Here is a 23,421-nt window from a genome sequence, read left to right on the forward strand (position 1 = left end):
ATGCTCTTAACCGCTAGGCTACCTGACTCTGGGGTAAAAAGGAGACCAGAGAGACTTGGGAAAGAAAAACAAGATGTAGTATGATATGCTCTCTTACCTCAAACAAGTTTGAAGCCTCGTTGCCATATTGACTGGAAATTATCTCTGATTGGTCACTGTACCACTTGAGCCCGCCCAGGAAGCTATCTGCATCCAGGTCGCTGACATCAAGCTCTGAGAGGTCAAGTTCGGGGAGGTCCGGGCAGAGGGGTTGGTCTTCGCCAACCAAAGCAGCACACTGGGGAGACAAGAAGATGGGAGGAGTCAAAAACCCCATCAACACACACGAAGGTGCGCAGAGATACACAAACACACACACTGAGGCAAATGATGAGCGACAGTTTTTCACATTAATTCACAAGGTAACATTACCCCCACAGGTATTTATGGTTATTATGCGATATCTGCACACTCCATCCAGACCTTGAGAACATTCATTGCTTCTTTGATGGTTCTTGTCATGTTGGTATGAAGAGATTCGGAGATCCGGATTCGTTTTTTTATTAAGCCCAAATTACGGCGTGCCGTGTAAAGGTACGGGGACGAAGACCAAACAAACACGTAACAAAACACAGGGTAGAATCCCAAAACAAAAGAGCGAGGAGTACCTCGAATAAATAACACTAGTGCACAATGATTATCACACGGGACGAGACCCGTAATCATCTGCGCAATCCGCAAGGGCGTGAAAGCCCAAAACACACAGAACAGGTACTCAGACGCACCAATGTAACAATAGTCGACCGCACCATGGTGAACAAAGGGCACATATATACAAATACAATCAGTGGGAGTAGGGACCAGGTGTGCGCAATGAAAGTTCCAGAGGGATCCGTGACAGTTCTGATTATAAAAAGTTATCTTTATTGATAGGCGTACCTCTTCTAATTTGTCATACTGCATGGTTAAGTGTCATACGGCATGGTTAGTTGACATACTGCATGGTTAGTTGTCATACTGCATGGTTAGGTGTCATACTGCATGGTTATGTGTCATACTGCATGGTTAGTTGTCATACTGCATGGTTAGTTGCCATACTGCATGGTTAGGCGTCATACTGCATGGTTAGGTTATCATACTGCATGGTTAGTTGTCATACTGCATGGTTAGGTGACATACTGCATGGTTAGTTGCCATGCTGCATGGTTAGGCGTCATAATGCATGGTTAGGTTGTTATACTGCATGGTTAGTTGTCATACTGCATGGTTAGTTGTCATACTGCATGGTTAGTTGTCATACTGCATGGTTAGTTGTCATACTGCATGGTTAGTTGTCATACTTCATGGTTAGTTGTCATACTTCATGGTTAGTTATCATACTGCATGGTTAGGTGTCATACTGCATGGTTAGTTATCATACTGCATGGTTAGGTGTCATACTGCATGGTTAGTTGTCATACTGCAGTGTTAGGTGTCATACTGCATGGTTAGGTGTCATACTGCATGGTTAGGGGTCATACTGCATGGTTAGGTATCATACTGCATGGTAAGGTATCATACTGCATGGTAAGGTATCATACTGCATGGTAAGGTATCATACTGCATGGTTAGTTGTCATACTGCATGGTTAGTTGTCATACTGCATGGTTAGTTGTCATACTGCATGGTTAGTTGTCATACTGCATGGTTAGGTATCATTCTGCATGGTTAGTTGTCATACTTCATGGTTAGTTATCATACTGCATGGTTAGGTGTCATACTGCATGGTTAGTTGTCATACTGCATGGTTACGTGTCATACTGCATGGTTACGTGTCATACTGCATGGTTAGTTGTCATACAGCATGGTTAGGTGTCATTCTGCATGGTTAGGGGTCAAACTGCATGGTTAGGTGTCATTCTGCATGGTTAGGTGTCATACTGCATGGTTAGTTGTCATACTGCATGGTTAGGTGTCATTCTGCATGGTTAGGGGTCATACTGCATGGTTAGGTACCATACTGCATGGTTAGTTGTCATACTGCATGGTTAGGTGTCATTCTGCATGGTTAGGTGTCATACTGCATGGTTAGTTGTCATACTGCATGGTTAGGTGTCATTCTGCATGGTTAGGTGTCATACTGCATGTTCAGTTGTCATACTGCATGGTTAGGTGTCATTCTGCATGGTTAGGGGTCATACTGCATGGTTAGGTATCATACTGCATGGTAAGGTATCATACTGCATGGTAAGGTATCATACTGCATGGTTAGGTATCATACTGCATGGTAAGGTATCATACTGCATGGTAAGGTATCATACTGCATGGTAAGGTATCATACTGCATGGTTAGTTGTCATACTGCATGGTTAGGGGTCATACAGCATGGTTAGGGGTCATACTGCATGGTTAGGTATCATACTGCATGGTTAGTTGTCATACTGCATGGTTAGTTGTCATACTGCATGGTTAGTTGTCATACTGCATGGTTAGTTGTCATACTGCATGGTTAGTTATCATACTGCATGGTTAGTTATCATACTGCATCGTTAGTAGACGATGAAAGCCTGCAAGCCTAACAAACTAGGCCAGACATTCATAAAGGCTGATAATGCATGGGTATTCTTATAATTGCTCTCTGTTCACATCACTGATAGGTCAATCTGAATGACAGCGTGGCTAGATTTGCCACCTGACTGGTTGCCCAGGGCGCATGGGTGCGTCAACACAATGGTAACAGTAGCCGATGGCACAGATTTCACTCCAACGCAAGGGTCGTTTTCCACACGGCACATTGTGATCCAAACCGGGCCTCGCTGATGCTAAATGCTACCTGTTGACATTTCATTATTCACTGTCCGCTTTTATGTAGGGGCCTATGTCTATACGACAGCTGCCCCGCTGTGCTTCAGACACAAATCATTGGCTTCATTGAACTGCGATTGAGGAGATCCACAGACCTTAAAGGCCCAATGCAGTATTTTTTTTTCTCTCAATGTCAAATCAAGTACCTTATTGTGATTTTTTTCAATCAAATTGCCAAAAAGAAACAAAAATTGCTTCTTAGCTTGGACAATTTCTCAAGCAACCATTTGGGTAGGACTATCTGGGAGTGGTCTGAGTGGGGAGAGGAAAACTGAAAACTAGCTGTTATTGGCTGAGAGGTTTGGAACTCTCTTTCTTATTGGTCTAATAACCAATTAACAGTCTGATGATGTCAACGGGCAGGCCAACACTTTATCCCACCAGTGTTTGTCTGTCTTTTAAAACAGCTCTTACACTAAAAGGGCATTATCATAATTTCCACAATTTCACAGTATTATTCCAACCGCATAGTGTGGAAATATATATAAAACACAGGAAATCACGTTTTTGACACTGGGGCTTTAAAGGGGCTATCAGCAAGCTACATCGATTTTTGGACGCATAAATTAAGGATATGTACCCAATAATTATTGAAGAATATATGAGCTTAGTTCAACTGTCATACCCCATCATAACCCAAAATATAACCTTCTTTTACTACAATGTTTGTAACCAAAGTACATGCTAAGTTAAAACATAGATACAACTATACATTTGCTCTGTGGTTACATTTCTCCAGCCCATCACTCTGCTTTTTCCCGAAACAGGGACAAAAAGGCTTCGTTATTGTTTCTACAGTTGATTGACACCTTTACATCTGTCAACACGCGTTGGTGTGGAGAGAGGAGGGAGATGAAGGCGCAAAGTTTGACTGCGCCTGCAGTTGCAAGCTCAATGTAAACAAGTTCCAGGAAGGCGCTTTGCTAACTTACATGTTTTATTCAAGTGCCAAGACGTTACAAATGTTAATTGCTTCAGAGGCCCGCGCTTGCTTGCAGCAAGGTTTACCTACTCCACCACTGCACGGAATGCGTGCATTCCGTTCTGGAACATGGCAGTCACTTCGTACAACCCCCAGGCAAGCAAGGAGAAGTCAGCTCCGAGTGAGCCAAATGTAGGTATTTTTATCCCAACGTAGCCTACTCAAGCGTCTGCTCACTCACACCCTCGTTACGCATAGATAAACAGGCGCTTCGAGTGTGGTAAATGTCAATTCGAACCCCACATGTCATACATGTTGGCTAGGGAGTTGGCAGGATTCAATGTATTCATATCAGATTTAAGGGAGAGTTAATGGTGATATCCTCGGGCATACCCGGGAGGCAGTTAGTTGGCCAAGGTGCCAGAGACGGGGAGGGAGTCTTGTCTGGAGACAGACATGAGCCCAGGGTTCGGCTCGGGGCAACAGAATGACAGATACACAAAAAGAACAACGCTCGGGCCGACATGTGCTACAGTTGATCAGGCCTCTGGTTGCGCTCATGCGATGTCATAGCTCACCTATATGTTTACCGCAACTCCCTCTCCTTCGCCCATAGGCTAGGTTAAAGATGCTAATTCATCAAAGTCGCTATCCCAGCTCTGCAAAATGCCTCACTTTCTGAAGATAAGGGGGGGGGCGAATCAAACGGGGATCTGATAAAAAGAAAATCCCTCAAAAGGTACATCTCCTTTCAATTTCAATCTTCTCATCGACTTCCAAGGAAGTTAATGAAATAGCGCCGCCAGACAGAGCGATGGGGAAGCGCGCCGTGTGATTTACGCACACAGAACACATAAAAGCACCTGCTATGGTGAGATTATTAGGAATATGACTGGGGACTTGTAGTGCAATTCACTGATTGTAAAAATAAAAAAAAGCGGGGGGGCTTTGAGAATTTCACAGCATGATTTATGCTCAACTCAGAATGAACTGACGCACTCAGAAGAGAAAGAAACACGCACATTTGTACGAGGGGATGCAACACTATAGATTGGCAGCAGACATCAATACGCTGATCTACTCGAAAATGCCCAGACAAACAAGAAAATAGATGATTTTTTTCTTTGACACGCTGGCTCAGTCGACCGAGCATCCGTCAACCTTTATGAATAATTGAGGTAAAGTGTAAAGGAGTGCTACAGTTTCATAAAATCATACGCCAAACGCTGTCAAGGAAAGCAAATAAATACATGCATACTTGGTAAGTAAATCATGGATTATTAAACTGACATTTCCAGACATTTGACAAGGGAATTATTTCCATTCAAGCTTGCCTCATATTGATTGGTGATAAAACAGACAAACCGAGAAAAGCTGATAAACCAACTGCAGTCGCATATCGAAGATGAGCTTCGAACCCATTAATGCATTTAAGTCGATGGTATCTGCAGACAACTATATTGCTGAATGCCTATAACAAACTGCATAGACATGCATAACACAACACGATGATAATAACAGAACTCTAAATCACTATTTGCATTATTTCCTGTTCTTTTATTAAAAAATCATCCAATTGAGTTGCCAATCTACCCCCCTGTGCGTTTTAAACCAAGAGCTTACTAAAACTGCTATGGGTAAAAACATCCCCTATGGCAATTACGCAAATCTTTTGATTAACGGGACGAAACATTCCCATAGCCTACGTAAAACAAGACAGTTGGTCACATGCAACTCGGCTACATATATTCTTTACTCATCCAAAGGGATGACGCCACATACGTTAAGACGCGCCCGATACCATACAAGAGAAGATGCTCCTCCTAAATACCAAACCTCGGCGCCTGTGATCATCTCTGCACTTTTCAATTTAAAAATCAGATAAATCCAGACAAAGCCGAGATCAAAAAAAAAGACACACATCGTCCGAGAGGTAGTTTATGGCACTGTACGATACCTGATTTAGAAACATTTCTGTAATTCTAACTTCAAGAGCGAACCCGTCACACAGCAGCGCAGGAGGGAATACAGTCCGTGACTGGAAAGATTCCACAAGCATGTAAACATTCTTTCCGACTGCACGACATCCTAGGGAGACGCAGCCAGCAGCAAACTCCAGCGCTGCAAGATACGCACCGCTCCTGTAGCCTACAACCTTTATTAGATCTAACAATTTAAACAGACAATATGAAGTAAAAAACTGCGATTATCCCCTCCACTTGTCATAAAATCTTGCGCTTTGTATTTCCCCCGTATCGTATCCTCAGCGCAATAACTGCGATATTACGCATCCCGTGCCAACACCAGCAAAGGAAAAGCCGTATTCGCAATCGGAAATCACGGTATTGGATGTTCTGCGCAGTCCATTTCCCCCAAAACGGTCCAGACTGGTACAGTTGACAATAAGTTGGATATTTTAGAACTGCTCACCTCTAATTCTCTCCAGACCGAGTCTTGGTTACACCTGTCCCACGCCATCCAGGCACTGAATGACGGTCCGAAAGAAACAAAAAAGAAATCAGGCAAAAAGAAATCCACTCGCGCTCCACTCGATCTCGTACAGGCAACTGCCCCTTACTGAGAATAAACTGAGGGCACCTATCTTACAACTGCTTTCAATCACATGACAAAGCTATTAAAAGTAAGCAGGGGAGTGACTCCCTTCAGTTCACCCCTGCCCACTACTCGCCAATGACGTACTGCAAAGCAGGCGGAGTCTGGCAGGCGCATAGTAAATATTTTCCCTAACTATAAAATCGCTCAATTCTAATGAGACAGCGAGATAAAATACATTTCGAACGCAAACCACGTAAATTGTTGCTTGACAATCGAATCACCACCACGGATGCAGAATATTCAAGACATCAACATGTACAGTGGTGATATCAATGAAGTATTTGTGCCGCCCTTGTTCACCGTGCCTACAGGTAATCTGTCCAAAATAGCAATTCCCAAACATAGTAAAATAGCGACGTTTTAAAACGAACCAGCGCCATAATCTTATTATGCTATTCTCTATATTAAATATGATGGGGTAGGCTTAACAGTGTAGGCTACAATGAAATCACGCACGGTGTTTAGTTATGTTAAACAAATAGTGAGCAATTACCGATGCTCATCTATTCCAAAAAAGTGTGCGTTCTGAGTTCCCATGGGCGAGATTCTAAGTAATAATAACGGATCATGTGAATATAGAAGGCGACAAAAGAAGACAAAAGGTTACAAACAAACAGGTTAAAGTTCAGCCAATTGCTCGGACTTCAATCACCTATCCCGAATGTTCCAAATATGCACTGTAACGTTTTAAGATATCTCTAGCCAAGACTACTGTATTTCCCACCGGAGTGTTTCAGTATCTCCTGGGCGACGCAAGGCTTGTGCGTAATTTCCAGGCCGCCCTTGTGCCTGCATGCTAATCCAAAACCACAGACTAACGTCAGACGAATTTCTTGAATTTCCAGTCTTCTTCCCGAATACCAGTAGAGAGAACAGAAATTGTGCATGTGTGGACATGATTCCCCTTCTCAAAGGAGGTTACAGTTTTAGACATTTTAGCCAACTGTAATTTCAAGACAGTAACATCATACATGTTTGTTTGAGACGAATGTAACCCCCCCTGTGGTTTCTATCTGTTTAAAATCAGAACATTTACATACATAAAAAAAATGCTGGGTTGTTTGGATAACTTAACTGCTGGGTTGCAGGCATTTGGGTCACTTAGTTGGGTTGTTTTCTTTAAAAAGAGAAAGGTTGGGTTGTTGAGGCTGCATTATTGAAATATGACCCAGCTGGTCAGATCAGAAGACTGAAGCCATGGCTTTCATATAGTTATTTTTGGCCACCGGTGAGAGTAAATGTCATTCCTGTTCATCTGTTCTGTTGTATTTTTAGCACATATTAAGGTTGAAAAAATGACCACTTATGAGGCTTACAGACGTGTATTTGTTCCTTAAGACAGAGGTTCTAAAACTGGTGTCCGCGGAGGTCCTGCAGATATCCGCATTCGGAAAGTATTCAGACCCCTTCCCCTTTTCCACATTTGGTTAAGTTACAATCTAATTCTAAAATGTATTAAATTATGTTCTTCCGCTCATCAATCTACACACAAGACCCCATAATAACAAAGTGAAAACAGCTTTTTAGAATTTTTTGCAAATTTATTAAAAAAAACAAAAAACAGAAATACCTTATTTACATTAGTATTCAGACCCTTTGACATGACACTCTAAATTTAGCTCAGGAGCATCCTGCTTCCATTGATCAGCCTTTAGATGTTTCTACAACTTGATTGGAGACCACCTGTGGTAAATTATACTGATTGGACATTCCTAGAGTTGGCTGCCTGGCCAAACTGAGCAATCGGGGGGAAAAGGGGCGATGGCCACTCTGACAGAGTTCCAGAGTTCCTCTGGGGAGGTGGGAGAACTTTCCAGAAGGACAACCATCTCTGCAGCACTCCACCAATCAGGACTTTATGGTAGAGTGGCCAGATGGAAACCACTCCTCAATAAAAGGCACCTAAAGGACTCTCAGACCATGTCAAACAAGATTATCTGGTCTGATGAAACCAAGATTGAACTCTTTGGCCTGAATACCAAGCGTCACGTCTAGAGGAAACCTGACACCATTCTTACGGTGAAGCATGGTGGTGGCAGCATCATGCTGTGGGGATGTTTTTCAGCGGCAGGGACTGGGAGACTAGTCACGATCGAGGGAAAGATGAACGGAGCAAATTACAGAGAGATCCTTGATCAAAACCTGCTCCAGAGCGCTCAGGACCTTAGACTGGGGCGAAGGTTCACCTTCCAACAGGACAACGACCCTAAGTACACAGCCAAGACAATGAAGGAGTGGCTTCGGAACAAGTCTCTGAATGTCCTTGAGTGGACCAGCCAGAGCCCGGACTTGAACCCGATCTAACATCTCTGGAGAGACCTGAAAATAGCTGTGCAGAGACGCTCCCCATCCAACCTGACAGAGTTTAAGACGATCTGCAGAGAAGAATCGGTGAAACTCCCCAAATACAGACGTGCCATGATTGTAGCATAATTCCAAAGAAGACTCATAGCTACCAAAGGTACTTCAACAAAGTACATAGTAAAGGGTCTGAATACTTATATAAATGTGATATTTCAGTGTTTTTTATTTTATACATTTGCAAACATATCTAAAAAACAGTTTTTGCTTTGTCATTATTGTGTATTGTGTGTAGATCGATTAGGGAAAACATTATTTCATCAAATTTAGAATAAGGCTGTAAACTAAAACAAAATGTGGAAAAAGCCAAGGGGTCTCAATATTTTCCAAATGCACTGTATATACAAAAGTACGTGAGCACCCCTTCAAAAGAGTGGTTTTGGCTATTTCAGCCACACCCGTTGCTGACAGGTGTATAAAATCGAGGACACCGCCATGCAATCTCCATAGACAAACATTGGTAGTAGAATGACATTGCTGAGGAGCTCAGTGACTTTCAACGTGGCACCATCATAGGATGGTTTCCAAAAAGTCAGTTCGTAAAATGTCTGCCCTCCTAGAGCTGTCCCGGTCAACTGTAAGTGTGGTATTGTGAAGTGGAAATGCCAAGGATCAACAATGGCTCAGCCACAAAGTGGTAGGACACACAAGCTCACAGAACGGGACCGCCAGGTGCGGAAGAGCATAACGCATAAAAATTGTCTGTCCTCGCTTGTAACACTCACTACCGAGTTTCAAACTACCTCTGGAAGCAACGTCAGCACAATAGCTGTTCGTCGGAAGCTTAATGAAATGGGTTTCCATGGCTGAGCAACCGCACACAAGCCTAAGAACACCATGCGCAATGCCAAGTGTCAGCTGGAGTGGTGTAAAGCTCACTGCCATTGGACTCTGGGGCATTGGAAATGTGTTCCAGGAGTTCTGAATCACGCTTCACCATTTGGCAGTCCGACGGACAAATCTGGGTTTGGAGGATGCCAGGAGAACGCTACCTGCCCCAATGCATAGTGCCAACGGTAAAGTTTGGTGGAGGAGTAATAATGGTCTGGAGCTGTTTTTTATGGTTCGGGCTAGGCCTCTTAGTTCCAATGAAGGGAAATCTTAATGCTACAGCATACAATGACATTGTAGACTATTCTGTGCTTCCACGGTTTGTCGAGATTTGCGTTGAAGTACTTGACTGGCCTGCACAGAGCCCTGACCTCAACCCAATCAAACATCTTTGGGATGAATTGGAATGCTGACTGAAAATGAACCGATACAAAATGTAAAATAAAAATCTAAACTAAAAGAAAACTAAAACTAATATTAAATCACAAAACTATAATAACATTGGTTCTGTCCAATATTTACCCAGCGCTGGGTTCCCCAAAAAATTCAAATTGAGTTGTTTTTAACCCAGCATTTTTTTTGAGTGTACAAGAAGACATGGAATGGCAGGTGACGAGTACCAACCGTGTGTACAGTGTCAACAGTGCGTGTATACAAAACAGCAGCATAGACAACTAAAAACACAAGCTCTGTATGGACATTTCAAATCGCATCAGTGGGATTGTGCGAAAACCTATTGTTTGTGGTAGCCTATTAATTTCCACAGATAATACACTTGTAGTAAGACCATACATGGTATGAAATTAGATATAATTCTCATCAAAGGAATTTAAAAAATGTAGTCCAAAAGTTAAAAGTTTAACACATCATCCATCACCTAGGACACATCTCATATAATTCCAACAATTTAATGAAGATATTTTATCAGGTAAATAACCAAAAACCCAATGATAATGTAGCCAGAGGTCAATGATAGATATTCCTAATATTTTTCAAGTGAAAGACCCTTGTGATGACATTGAACATCAGTCAGAATAATTCAAGGAAGATTTGTGTATTGTGATATAACACAACTCCATTACAATTAAATTACAAAGCAATTACTAAATTACAAAGTAACAACAAATTAATACATTGTTGTTACTATAATTCCGCCATTACAACTCAGGTATAAGAGCAACTTAATGGAAAGTGTTACCAATGTACAGTGCCTTGCAAACTTATTCATCCCCCTTGGCATTTTTCCTATTTTGTTGCATTACAACCTGTCATTTAAATAGATTTTTATTTGGATTTCATGTAATGGACATACACAAAATAGTCCAAATTGGTGAAGTGAAATTGAAAAAATAACTTGTTTATTATTATTATTCTTTTTAAATGGAAAAGTCGTGCGTGCATATGTATTCAGACCCTTTGCCATGAAGTCCCTAAATAAGATCTGGTGCAACCAATTACCTTCGGAAGTCACATAATTAGTTAAATAAAGCCCACCTGTGTGCAATTTAAGTGTCACATTATCTCAGTATATATAAACCTGTTCTGAAAGGCCCCAGAGTCTGCAACACCACAAAGCAAGGTGCACCACCAAGCAAGCGGAAATACGAAGACCAAGGAGCTTTCCAAACAGGTCAGGGACTAAGTTGTAGAGAAGTACAGATTAGGGTTGGGTTCTAAAAGAATATCAGAAACTTTGAACATCCCACGGAGCACCATTAAATCCGTTATTAAAAAATTGAAAGAATGTCACCACAACAAACTTGCCAAGAGAGTGCCGCCCACCAAAACTCACAGACCAGGCAAGGGGGGCATTAATCAGAGAGAAAACAAAGAGACCAAAGAAAACCCTGAAGGAGCTGCACAACTCTACAGTGGAGATTGGAGAATATGTCCATAGGACCACTTTAAGCCATACACTCCACAGAGCTGGGCTTTACGGAACAGTGGACAGACAAAAGCCAATGCTTAAAGAAACAAATAAGCAAACACGTTTGGTGTTCAGCAAAAGGCATGTGGGAGACTCTCCAAACGCTATGTCTGGCGCAAACCTCATCATCCCGAAACGCCATCTCCACAGTGAAACATGGTGGTGACAGCCTCATGCTGTGGGGATGTTTTTCATCATCAGGGACTGGGAAACTGGTCAGAATTGAAGGAATGATGGATGGCACTAAATACAAGTAAATTCTTGAGCGAAACCTGTATCAGTCTTCCAAAGATTTGAGACTGGGACGGAGGTTCACCTTCCAGCAGGACAATGACCCTAAGCATACTGCTAAAGCAACACTCGAGGGGAAACATTTAAATGTCTTGGAATGGCCTAGTCAAAGCCCAGACCTCAATCCAATTGAGAATCTGTCGTATGACTCAAATATTGCTGTACACCAGCGGACCCCGTCCAACTTGAAGCAGCTGGAGCAGTTTTGCCTTGAAGAATGGGCAGAAATCCCAGTGGCTAGATGTGCCAAGCTTATAGACACATACCCAAAGAGACTTGCAGCTGTAATTGCTGCAAAAGGTGGCTCTACAAAGTATTGATTGGGGGGGTGAATAGTTATGCATGATCAAGTTTTCCGTTTTTTTTAAACTTATTTTTTGTTTGTTTCACAATAAAAAATATTTTGCATCTTCAAAGTGGTAGGCATGTTGTGTAAATAAAATGATACAACCCCCCCCAAAATCTATTTTAATTCCAGGTTGTAAGGCAACAAAATATAAAAAATGCCAAGCGGGGTGAATTCTTTCTCAAGCCACTGTACTCTTTAGCAGTACATAGGATAAACATAGATCCTTCCATACAACACAACACACCCAACACAACGAGGAATAACATTTAACTCCATGGAATAGACCAGACTCACTTCAGGTTTGTTATCAAGGGCCTATTAACTCCACCTGAGCATGCGAGGAGCAATTGTTTCCCTAAATTAGCAAGCCACATAAGCCTCAAAAACATGAAATTGCAGAGAAACCTGTAAAAAGGCTTCCGATGCTGGAGCTGGGGACTTGCTTTGTAGGCGGTGGTGGCAATGTGTCTGCTTATTGCTATCCGACGGCCTTTTCTACCAGTAAACCTACACATCTGCTTTGCCATGCATGCCCAGTGCCCACAGACACTACCCAGAAGCCACGACGAAACCTTATTTGAGCAGGTGGTGTGCGGTGACCTCACTGGCCCCAGATGGAACAACCCCCCCCTCCCTCACACACACACACACACACACACACACACACACACACACACACACACACACACACACACACACACACACACACACACGATAGTTGGTGGCTCTGGAAGCATATCTGATATATAAAGCATCGAGACAACGTATACTCAACGGAGCGCGGCAGATTTAAAACATTGAGACAACGTATACTCAACGGAGTATACGTCTAGACAAATGCTGGAGTCTATTTTGCTCCACTATGCTACAGCACAGGACTCACACACCCAGCTTCTAGACCATCAGACTGTTGAACAGCTTCTATTACCACCAGACTGTTGAACAAATTCTATTACCATCAGACTGTTGAACAGCTTCTATTACCATCAGACTGTTGAACAGCTTCTATTACCACCAGACTGTTGAACAGCTTCTATTACCATCAGACTGTTGAACAGCTTCTATTACCACCAGACTGTTGAACAGCTTCTATTACCACCAGACTGTTGAACAGCTTCTATTACCACCAGACTGTTGAACAGTTTCTATTACCACCAGACTGTTGAACAGTTTCTATTACCAGACCATCAGACTGTTGAACAGCTTCTATTACCACCAGACTGTTGAACAGCTTCTATTACCACCAGACTGTTGAACAGCTTCTATTACCACCAGACTGTTGAACAGCTTCTATTACCATCAGACTGTTGAACAGCTTATATTACCAGACCATCAGACTGTTGAACAGCTTCTATTACCACCAGACTGTTGAACAGCTTCTATTACCACCAGACTGTTGAACAGCTTTTATTACCACCAGACTGTTGAACAGCTTCTATTACCACCAGACTGTTGAACAAATTATATTACCACCAGACTGTTGAACAAATTATATTACCATCCGACTGTTGAACAGCTTCTATTACCATCAGACTGTTGAACAGCTTCTATTACCATCAGACTGTTGAACAGCTTCTATTACCAGACCATCAGACTGTTGAACAGCTTCTATTACCATCAGACTGATGAACAGCTTCTATTACCATCAGACTGTTGAACAGCTTCTATTACCAGACCATCAGACTGTTGAACAGCTTCTATTACCATCAGACTGTTGAACAGCTTCTATTACCAGACCATCAGACTGTTGAACAGCTTCTATTACCACCAGACTGATGAACAGCTTCTATTACCATCAGACTGTTGAACAGCTTCTATTACCATCAGACTGTTGAACAGCTTCTATTACCATCAGACTGATGAACAGCTTCTATTACCATCAGACTGATGAACAGCTTCTATTACCACCAGACTGATGAACAGCTTCTATTACCACCAGACTGTTGAACAGCTTCTGTACCATCAGGCTGTTGAACAGCTTCTATTACCATCAGACTGATGAACAGCTTCTATTACCATCAGACTGTTGAACAGCTTCTATCACCATCAGACTGTTGAACAGCTTCTATTACCATCAGACTGTTGAACAGCTTCTATTACCACCAGACTGTTGAACAGCTTCTATTACCACCAGACTGTTGAACAGCTTCTATTACCATCAGACTGATGAACAGCTTCTATTACCATCAGACTGTTGAACAGCTTCTATCACCATCAGACTGTTGAACAGCTTCTATTACCATCAGACTGTTGAACAGCTTCTATTACCATCAGACTGTTGAACAGCTTCTATTACCATCAGACTGATGAACAGCTTCTATTACCATCAGACTGATGAACAGCTTCTATTACCATCAGACTGTTGAACAGCTTCTATTACCATCAGACTGATGAACAGCTTCTATTACCATCAGACTGATGAACAGCTTCTATTACCATCAGACTGTTGAACCGCTTCTATTACCAGACCATCAGACTGATGAACAGCTTCTATTACCATCAGACTGATGAACAGCTTCTATTACCACCAGACTGATGAACAGCTTCTATTACCACCAGACTGTTGAACAGCTTCTGTACCATCAGGCTGTTGAACAGCTTCTATTACCATCAGACTGTTGAACAGCTTCTATTACCATCAGACTGTTGAACAGCTTCTATTACCACCAGACTGTTGAACAGCTTCTATTACCACCAGACTGTTGAACAGCTTCTATTACCATCAGACTGTTGAACAGCTTCTATTACCATCAGACTGATGAACAGCTTCTATTACCATCAAACTGATGAACAGCTTCTATTACCAGACCATCAGACTGTTGAACAGCTTCTATTACCATCAGACTGTTGAACAGCTTCTATTACCATCAGACTGTTGAACAGCTTCTATTACCATCAGACTGATGAACAGCTTCTATAACCATCAGACTGATGAACAGCTTCTATTACCATCAGACTGATGAACAGCTTCTATAACCATCAGACTGTTGAACAGCTTCTATTACCATCAGACTGTTGAACAGCTTCTATTACCATCAGACTGATGAACAGCTTCTATTACCATCAGACTGTTGAACAGCTTCTATTACCATCAGACTGTTGAACAGCTTCTATTACCATCAGACTGTTGAACAGCTTCTATTACCATCAGACTGTTGAACAGCTTCTATTACCATCAGACTGTTGAACAGCTTCTATTACCATCAGACTGATGAACAGCTTCTATAACCATCAGACTGTTGAACAGCTTCTATTACCATCAGACTGATGAACAGCTTCTATTACCATCAGACTGATGAACAGCTTCTATTACCAGACCATCAGACTGATGAACAGCTTCTATTACCATCAGACTGATGAACAGCTTCTATTACCAGACCATCAGACTGTTGAACAGCTTCTATTACCATCAGACTGTTGAACAGCTTCTATTACCATCAGACTGTTGAACAGCTTCTATTACCATCAGACTGATGAACAGCTTCTATTACCATCAGACTGTTGAACAGCTTATATTACCATCAGACTGATGAACAGCTTCTATTACCAGACCATCAGACTGATGAACAGCTTCTATTACCATCAGACTGATGAACAGCTTCTATTACCAGACCATCAGACTGTTGAACAGCTTCTATTACCATCAAACTGCTGAACAGCTTCTATAACCATCAGACTGTTGAACAGCTTCTATTACCATCAGACTGATGAACAGCTTCTATTACCATCAGACTGTTGAACAGCTTATATTACCATCAGACTGTTGAACAGCTTCTATTACCATCAGACTGTTGAACAGCTTCTATTACCATCAGACTGTTGAACAGCTTATATTACCATCAGACTGTTGAACAGCTTCTATTACCAGACCATCAGACTGATGAACAGCCATCACTAGCTGTCTACCAGGTGATGCACACTCACACACAAAACGAACATACAAGCAATCGCACGCACGCACGCACGCACGCGCACACACACACACACACACACACATACGTCCCATGTTATAAAGACATTAAACCACTGGACACCTCCCATTTCATACTGTGTATTGAAATACTGTATACTCAACATATCTCATTCTAATATATCACTACTGTACATTTCATTGTAGTTACACTGTTTATACACAGCGCATATTCATTTATATACTGGATTCTTGACATAGCTCATTCTAATATATCTACTGCTGTACAAACCATTCTTAGTATATCTAGCGGAAATTCATCCAGTGTACAAATGTATAGATTGCATTTGGGATTACTTTTACAGTGCTTTTTGTGTTGTTAATTAGATTTGTTCTGACCTTTCTTGATTTGAATTTTGAATGATTTGTGTACTCATTTTACTGCACTGTTAGGAGCTAGTAACATCAGCATTCCGCCGCATCCGTTATAACACCCGATAAACTGTGTATTCGACCAATAAACTTTGATTTGAAGCAGAAGCTTTGAGGATTGACCCATACTGCATGCTGGTGACCCCAATCTGACAGCTACATGGTTGTGAATCCTCCATCAACAGTTCTGCTTTTACGTCATTTAGTAAATGATTAGAAACATGCTGTCTGTTTCTATGGCAAACGCATCACTAGCTCCTTTGTCTTTGTCTGGCAATTCTTTACCAGTTGCTCTAGATGGTTACATGATTTGTCCAAGAATTAGCCGACAGGTGCATCATCTGGAATTCTCAAAATCCAAAATGGCAATAATCCACAATTATCTCACTTTGACCTTTGCGCTTCCAATATTGCCAGAATATTACTGCATTTAAGCCTCTAATGTGAGATAGTTATATTCAAACATGCCTATATTCAATATTTTCCCATGATGAATGAACTGCTTAGAGGTTGGCCTGATGCCATTGTCCTTGATTTCAAGTCCCCTGCCCCAGTTATAGCTATTACAGATCTCCACAGAGTTCGGTAAATCTGCTTTACACCTGACTTGTGGAATATTCTCCAAGGCTCTCTAAAGTTGGATGAATTGGTGCCTCTGGGGAAATTCCAAAAGGCTGATTGAAGACATTTTTACGGATGAATGTGTTTTGTTTTCCTGTGATCGTGTTTGCTTGTTGTGTATTGATGTGAATATCGATGCATATTGATGTGATTTATGGTGTATTGATGCGCATACAGGGCTCATCTGTAAAAGAGACCCTGGTCTCAGCATGACCCCCCTGTCAAAATAAAGGTTCAATTCAAAAAATAAATAGAAAACATGACAAAAAACCCAGACAGATGTTTCACCCCTGTATTTCTCATATATTCTGAACTAGAGACGAGAACGATGTTCTAATCTAACGTTCAGAACCCCCCATGATCAGGAGGCTTAGTTTGAGACCATTGCTACCATTTTCACCATCATTTGTTACAGGAAACAGTCCCTTTAGAGAAGTTTGAGTGCTATGTTAATCATTTTGGCAAAAGTGACCATTAATCCAGAATATATGAGCCTATGAGAATATGTTCCACGGAGCTCACCGAGACAGTATCTAACACCTTTGGAAGGTGATTCATATCACTTTGTCGTGTGTCACGCCGTCCCCACAGAATCGACCCAAAGCATCTGGCTAGTTTGATGCGCAACCAACGCATGTATATGAATTAATGGCAAGCAGAGCTGGCAGGGGGATGCTCAGTCTATTTGAGTGTTGTACAGGAACATGATAAGATATACCATCTCTTCTTTTGATCGTCGTTTGATGTCTTTTCAGACGCTCTAGAGCCCCGGTCATTTTTCCTTTAATAAATGAGTCGTTCGCTCCGGGGGGAAAAAAAGTGTCTATTTCAGGATGGGTCGCGACCCCTGCGAGGCCGCGCTTGCTATGAAGATACGACCCATTGTGTGGGCTTCATGGCTTCCTTATATGTAAGATACACCTTGGACAAACAACTATGAGGCAATTTTTCCAATGCAAAGACCACCAGGTGCTATATCTGTGTAGGATGTTGGGTTGAATATTTTGGAAATATATTGTGTAAAAAATGATATTACCTATTAAAGCATGACAAGCAGGCCATCACATAAGTGTTATTGAAAAGATGGAACACATAGCCGAGTAAATGGAATTAAACAATTAGGGAGGGCACGGGTGACTCACTACCCTCCCATTACGAATGGGATGCAGTAGGCACTTTCTGTGAAGAACACTACACAAGGAGTGCTTAACACAAGGATAAACATGCATAAGCAATCAGCTTACTCCCTTTGTCATCTAGGTGAGCCACCTCTTTCCTGTAAACATGATCCATCGCCTTTGTGCAGTGCCCTTCATAGAACATGTCGCTTCGCCTCGTGCCCTGTGTGCAAGCATGTAATCCTTTCCATCAATGAACTCCACTGTGTCATTAAGCAGGTCTCAGGGTGGCGGCGATTCTCCCCGTCGAGAGTCCGGCCCACGTTATTAAGGCAAATGGCATGACGGGGGCTGGGGCCGAGTTAGTCGGGACTGAGCCTTGAAATTGAAAATAACATCAGTCCCACGCAGGGGCGGGTAAACACAAAAGGGGCCCGGGGCGCTGAAGGGCGGCCCCCCCGTCCTTATTTTCGAGGAGCGTAGGGCGCAGTGGCGAGGCTCGCTCCCCCTGCCGATGAATAATATCATGGTCACTCAGCGAAGCGAGTTGGAGTCCCCTGTCGGAGCTCCCTGTTGTAAGGGCTGTTATTTGGCCTGTTGAAAACCACCACTGAGTCATGAAAGATGCATGGGAGAAAGTGTCGGCGGAGAGAGAGGCCAAAGAACCAATGCATAATGCTCTTGGTATAGAGATCTGTGGTACGCTAACTCTCCGGGCAGGCACCGTATGGCCGCTTTGGGTTTTGCTTGGGTGGCACTTGAGAGCAATGCTAAAACTGCTGGACCATAGGGGACAAGACTGACACACATGCATGCTCACACCAAAATATGCAGAAGTTTACATAAACTTGAATTTTAAGACTGTTGTAAAATTCCTGCAGATGCCAAATTATGCAAATTATGTCAAATGTGACAAAAAGTGAAAAAATTTAGTGGCGTCGTTTTAGACTTAAATTCAATGGGATCACCATAACCGATGCAGTTTAATTGCCAAATACTAGAAAGGCACCTGTTGGAATACCTTGAAAGCGAGTCTCGTGCTCCTTATGTACACTCAGCACAGGAAGTGTGCCAGACAAGAATTAGGTCAACCGAAGTACAGCGTGTCTTGTAGAACTCAGTGCTAAAACCACACCAGAAGAGGAGGGGAGGTGTCACATACAGGTAGAATGTTCTAGACCAGCACAACCTTTATTTTCTCCTTCTTTTCGTCACGTTTCACAGAACAGTGAGCAAGGGCGTTCTGCCTACGAGACCAGACGGCGGCCTAATTATTTTGAGTAATAAAAAGATGTAAGGAGAAAAAAAAAGCTGGTGAATTGCAATTCTATCCTATCGGCCTGCACAGTGCATATACGGGGTGTGTAACCACAGGTGCACGGAAATCCTAACGGCACAATAAAACAGATTTTTATCATCACCTTTTTTCCCCCTTACAGGGTGCATTTCAACTCTCTTAAAAAGACAAGCAGGTGAACACAGGGGAGGAGAGCAGACTGACTAAAAGGCAGGGATGGGTTGAAAGGTCTACGGAATTGAGCAGCTCAACGTCATGTGACAAGATCTTCCTGCTTACGATGTGTATCTGGCTGTATTCATTTAATGGAAAGTCTACACTTCCACTCATGGGCACAAAAACACACACACACACACACACACACACACACACACACACACACACACACACACACACACACACACACACACACACACAGCCTACACACGCCCCTCTGTTTCCAATGCTAACATGACCTCACTGCCCAGGGTGAGTATCTTGTTTCGAGGGAAATGCAATTCCCCTTTGCAGTTTCACTATCTCTTTAGTCAATAATATCTCTTGGAGCGAGGTAATGCATTGTGAGTGCTATTCATTGGTGGTAAATCGGGGTTGGTGTCAGATGCTGACAGATGTGGTTAGACTTAGATACACTACATCAATATTTTTTATTGTGTGTAAACATATCATTCTCGGAGCTAAGCATCAATGTTTGGCCTTTTCCAATGAATGGGCAACTTTCATGGCGCTTTGGTGTTTTTTCAGGCCTTTGTTGCCTCTGCTACTCAGTCCTCGGGCTATTCCCATGGTCAAGAGTTCCAATCATTTACATGAAACCGCTCTGAACCATTACAGCATCAGCAGATCCCCAACCGTTAATAAGACTAGACCACTGTATGTCAGCTGTCTGTCTACTACTGGCTAACCATAAACACATATGTACACGTTCATCACCAGAACACCCATAGCCCATTTCTCTGTCTGTCTGTCTGGTGGCCAGCCATAACCACAGGGACTCGTCGCTACGGTAAACAGGATTAATCAGCGCTGGTGACGGGCACACTGGTCCAGATGACGCGTGTAATTAAGGAGTAATTGGCATGTCAGCCAGAGATACGCAGCGGTGCAACAATCGCAAAGGGGAAAACTGGCAACAACGGCGGCCATGACAGTTCCACTGAAGAGCCGAGCTTCCAACGTACTTCTTACTGAGGAATGCTTCTTCAATGTCTTTATTTACTCGGCTAACTCACTCCCTGGCATTGTAATTCACCCGCTGATTCATTTATTTCTCGCTAACTCGCTTACACACTAATTTGCTAACTTCTTCATTTATTTACATGCTAACCCACTTACACACTCGCCGTCACCGACTTATTCATTTATCCACATCCGAGATGACACAGTCGCTTGCTTGCGTATTAGTTATGCACTTGGGAAGTCACTCTTGTTCTCGCTCGCTTAATTGCTTAGACCTCTATTTTCTTTTTTTGCACAAAGAAGAGGGTTTTATTTGGCTTAGTATAGCTACTGTAGTGCCAGAATGTGAGATGGCTGAGATGCCCTTAGATGTTTGGGGTCACTCTGGCCACAACAATGGGCTGCTCTGCTCTTATCTCTGCTTGTAAATGTGTGGAGCTGCAGAATAAAGTCGGGTAATAACTGCAGGAGTGGTGGGGGTGGGGGGGGGGTTCTCCAGTGTGTATTCGCATGGATTCAACAGGGAGTTTTGTTGAAGGGAAAAAGGTATTGCTGTGGTCCATGGTGCTAAGTTTTTACAACCTGATTGGATTCTACCTGTGGTAAATTAAATTGGTCTATGGTGGTAATGTGAGCTCATGAGTTCCTGTTGTGTTTCAGTGTTTCATGAAATCCTCAAAGGAGTATTGATTTGATCCCGGTCTGTGTTTGTTTCAATGGATCTGATTTTGATGTCTTGTAAGTAAAAGCGAACACAGTAACCACCACCAAACTCGATCAATCAAACACTTTGGTATCGTTAGCAATCTAACCAATCCTATCCACTATTCTCCACCTAGCCAGTCGACTGCTGCAAAGCAGGAGCAGAACAGCTCAGCCTTCTAGTGAAGTTCTGCTGGAGCTGCAGACGGACCGTCGCTGGTTTCCAGATGGGGGAGACGATTGCCGGGAGGGGGTCGGCAGTGGGCAGGCCTGATAACCTGAAATAGCTGCTGGGTAATTTGCATTGTGTTGCCTATCACAGTGGACACCCCAGCTCCGTGCTGAGGGGAGAGAGGGACGCTATAATGGCAAAGCAAATGGCTCATAGAGGTATCCCAGTTGTTTTTCATCACATCAATTTCACGGCCGCGCCACTGGGTTTCTGAGAAACGCGACAAGGTGAAGATAGACAGACAGTAAGAGAGAATGAAAGAAAGAGATTGAAGGGAGAAATGGAGAGAGAGAAAGAAGTGTTCCTTGTCGTGGCCCTTTGGAGGTGTGTGTGTGTGTGTGTGTGTGTGTGGGTGTATGGGCACAAGTGTATGCACTTATGGACTGAATATGAATATATAAGTAGGTGAGGGTTTTACTTGAATTCTTATGTAAAACGAGCTTTGGGTAATCTCAGAATTCGCTTCAGAGAATCATTTTTCTGCAAAAACATTTTTGTGTATTGAAAAACCCAGTAATGACTTCAAAGCATGAAAATAAAGATTATTTCATACGAGGGCATGTTTCCTTAGATTTCAGTTATTGCAAATGTATTTCATATCTGAAGGAATATCTTACCTGCCATTTCTGTCTTCAAGAGAAATGTGTTGCCATGATATTCCAAAAATGTTCCCTTCCACTGAATCGTTGTGAATAGCACAGTTAGCGATCTCATCCGTAGTGCAAACAAGCCTGTTTATCCAAGATGAATATCACTACTAGGACCTAAGAGCACCATCACAGCATGTTCACAAAACAGAGAATATTTAACTTGACCAAGTTTTACTGGTTTCTTGACGTTGAGGTGTTTTATAGCACCCTGGGTCAACGATTGGTCAATGAGACTTTCTGTAAAATATGAATCAAGGGGTGGTGAATTTGGTGTGAGATTGGGAATTCCTACACACAGAATTACCCTAACAAATGAATATGTCCTGTCAATGAGCGTTGACCTCATTTGTGACCAAACATGTTCAAATACTTCCCAATGTTAGCTTTGAGGTGCCAATTAGACAACTAAAAAAACTGAAAAAAAGGAAAGATATGCAGGCAAAAGGAACATAATAGTAGTAAGTATTAAGACCCCTTGACTTTTTTTTACACATTTTGTTATGTTATTGCCTTATTCTAAAAATGATTAAATACATATTTTTTCTCATCAATCTACACACAATACGCCATAATGACAAAGCAAAAAAACGTTTTTTTGTAACTTGTTTGTAAACGTATTAAAAATTTAAAAAACTGAAATTTACACACTTATTTACACAAGTATTCAGACCCTTTGCTGTGAGACTCGAAATTGAGCTCAGGTACATCCGGTTTCCATTGATCATCTTTCAGATGTTCTTACAACTTGATTTGAGTCTACTTGTGATACATTTAATTGACTGGACATGATTTGGAAAGGCACACACCTGCCTGTATAAGGTCCCACAGTTGACAGTTCATGTCAGAGCAAAAACCAAGCCACCAGGTCGAAGGAATTGTCCGAATAGCTCCAAGACAGGATTGTGTCGAGTCACAGATCTGGCGAAGGGTACCAATATATTTCTGCAGCATTGAAGGTCCCCAAGAACACAGTGGACTCCATCATTCATAGATGGAAGAAGTTTGGAATCACCAAGACTCTTCCTAGAGCTGGCCGTCCGGCCAAACTGAGCAATCGGGGGAGAAGGACCTTTGTCAGGGAAGTGACCAAGAACTCGATGGTCACTCTTACAGAGATCCAGAGTTCCTCTGGGGAGAATGGAGAACCTTCTAAAAGGACAA

The 23,421-nt window shown here is 42.4% G+C and overlaps 1 protein-coding gene across 1 annotated transcript in view; it reads right to left on the minus strand.

Annotated features, from left to right (window-relative positions):
* The window catches only part of LOC135516337 (peroxisome proliferator-activated receptor gamma coactivator 1-alpha-like), a 65,901-nt gene extending 59,569 nt beyond the window's left edge, over nucleotides 1-6,332 (minus strand). The window contains 2 exon segments of the mRNA XM_064940570.1: nucleotides 98-277; nucleotides 6,175-6,332. Coding sequence (XP_064796642.1) covers nucleotides 98-277; nucleotides 6,175-6,222 — 228 coding nt within the window. The 5' untranslated portion in view covers nucleotides 6,223-6,332.
* Nucleotides 6,333-23,421: the final 17,089 nt, after the last annotated feature.

The sequence above is a fragment of the Oncorhynchus masou genome, chromosome 27 (genome assembly GCF_036934945.1).
Source record: "Oncorhynchus masou masou isolate Uvic2021 chromosome 27, UVic_Omas_1.1, whole genome shotgun sequence".
In the NCBI taxonomy this organism is placed as follows: domain Eukaryota; kingdom Metazoa; phylum Chordata; class Actinopteri; order Salmoniformes; family Salmonidae; genus Oncorhynchus; species Oncorhynchus masou.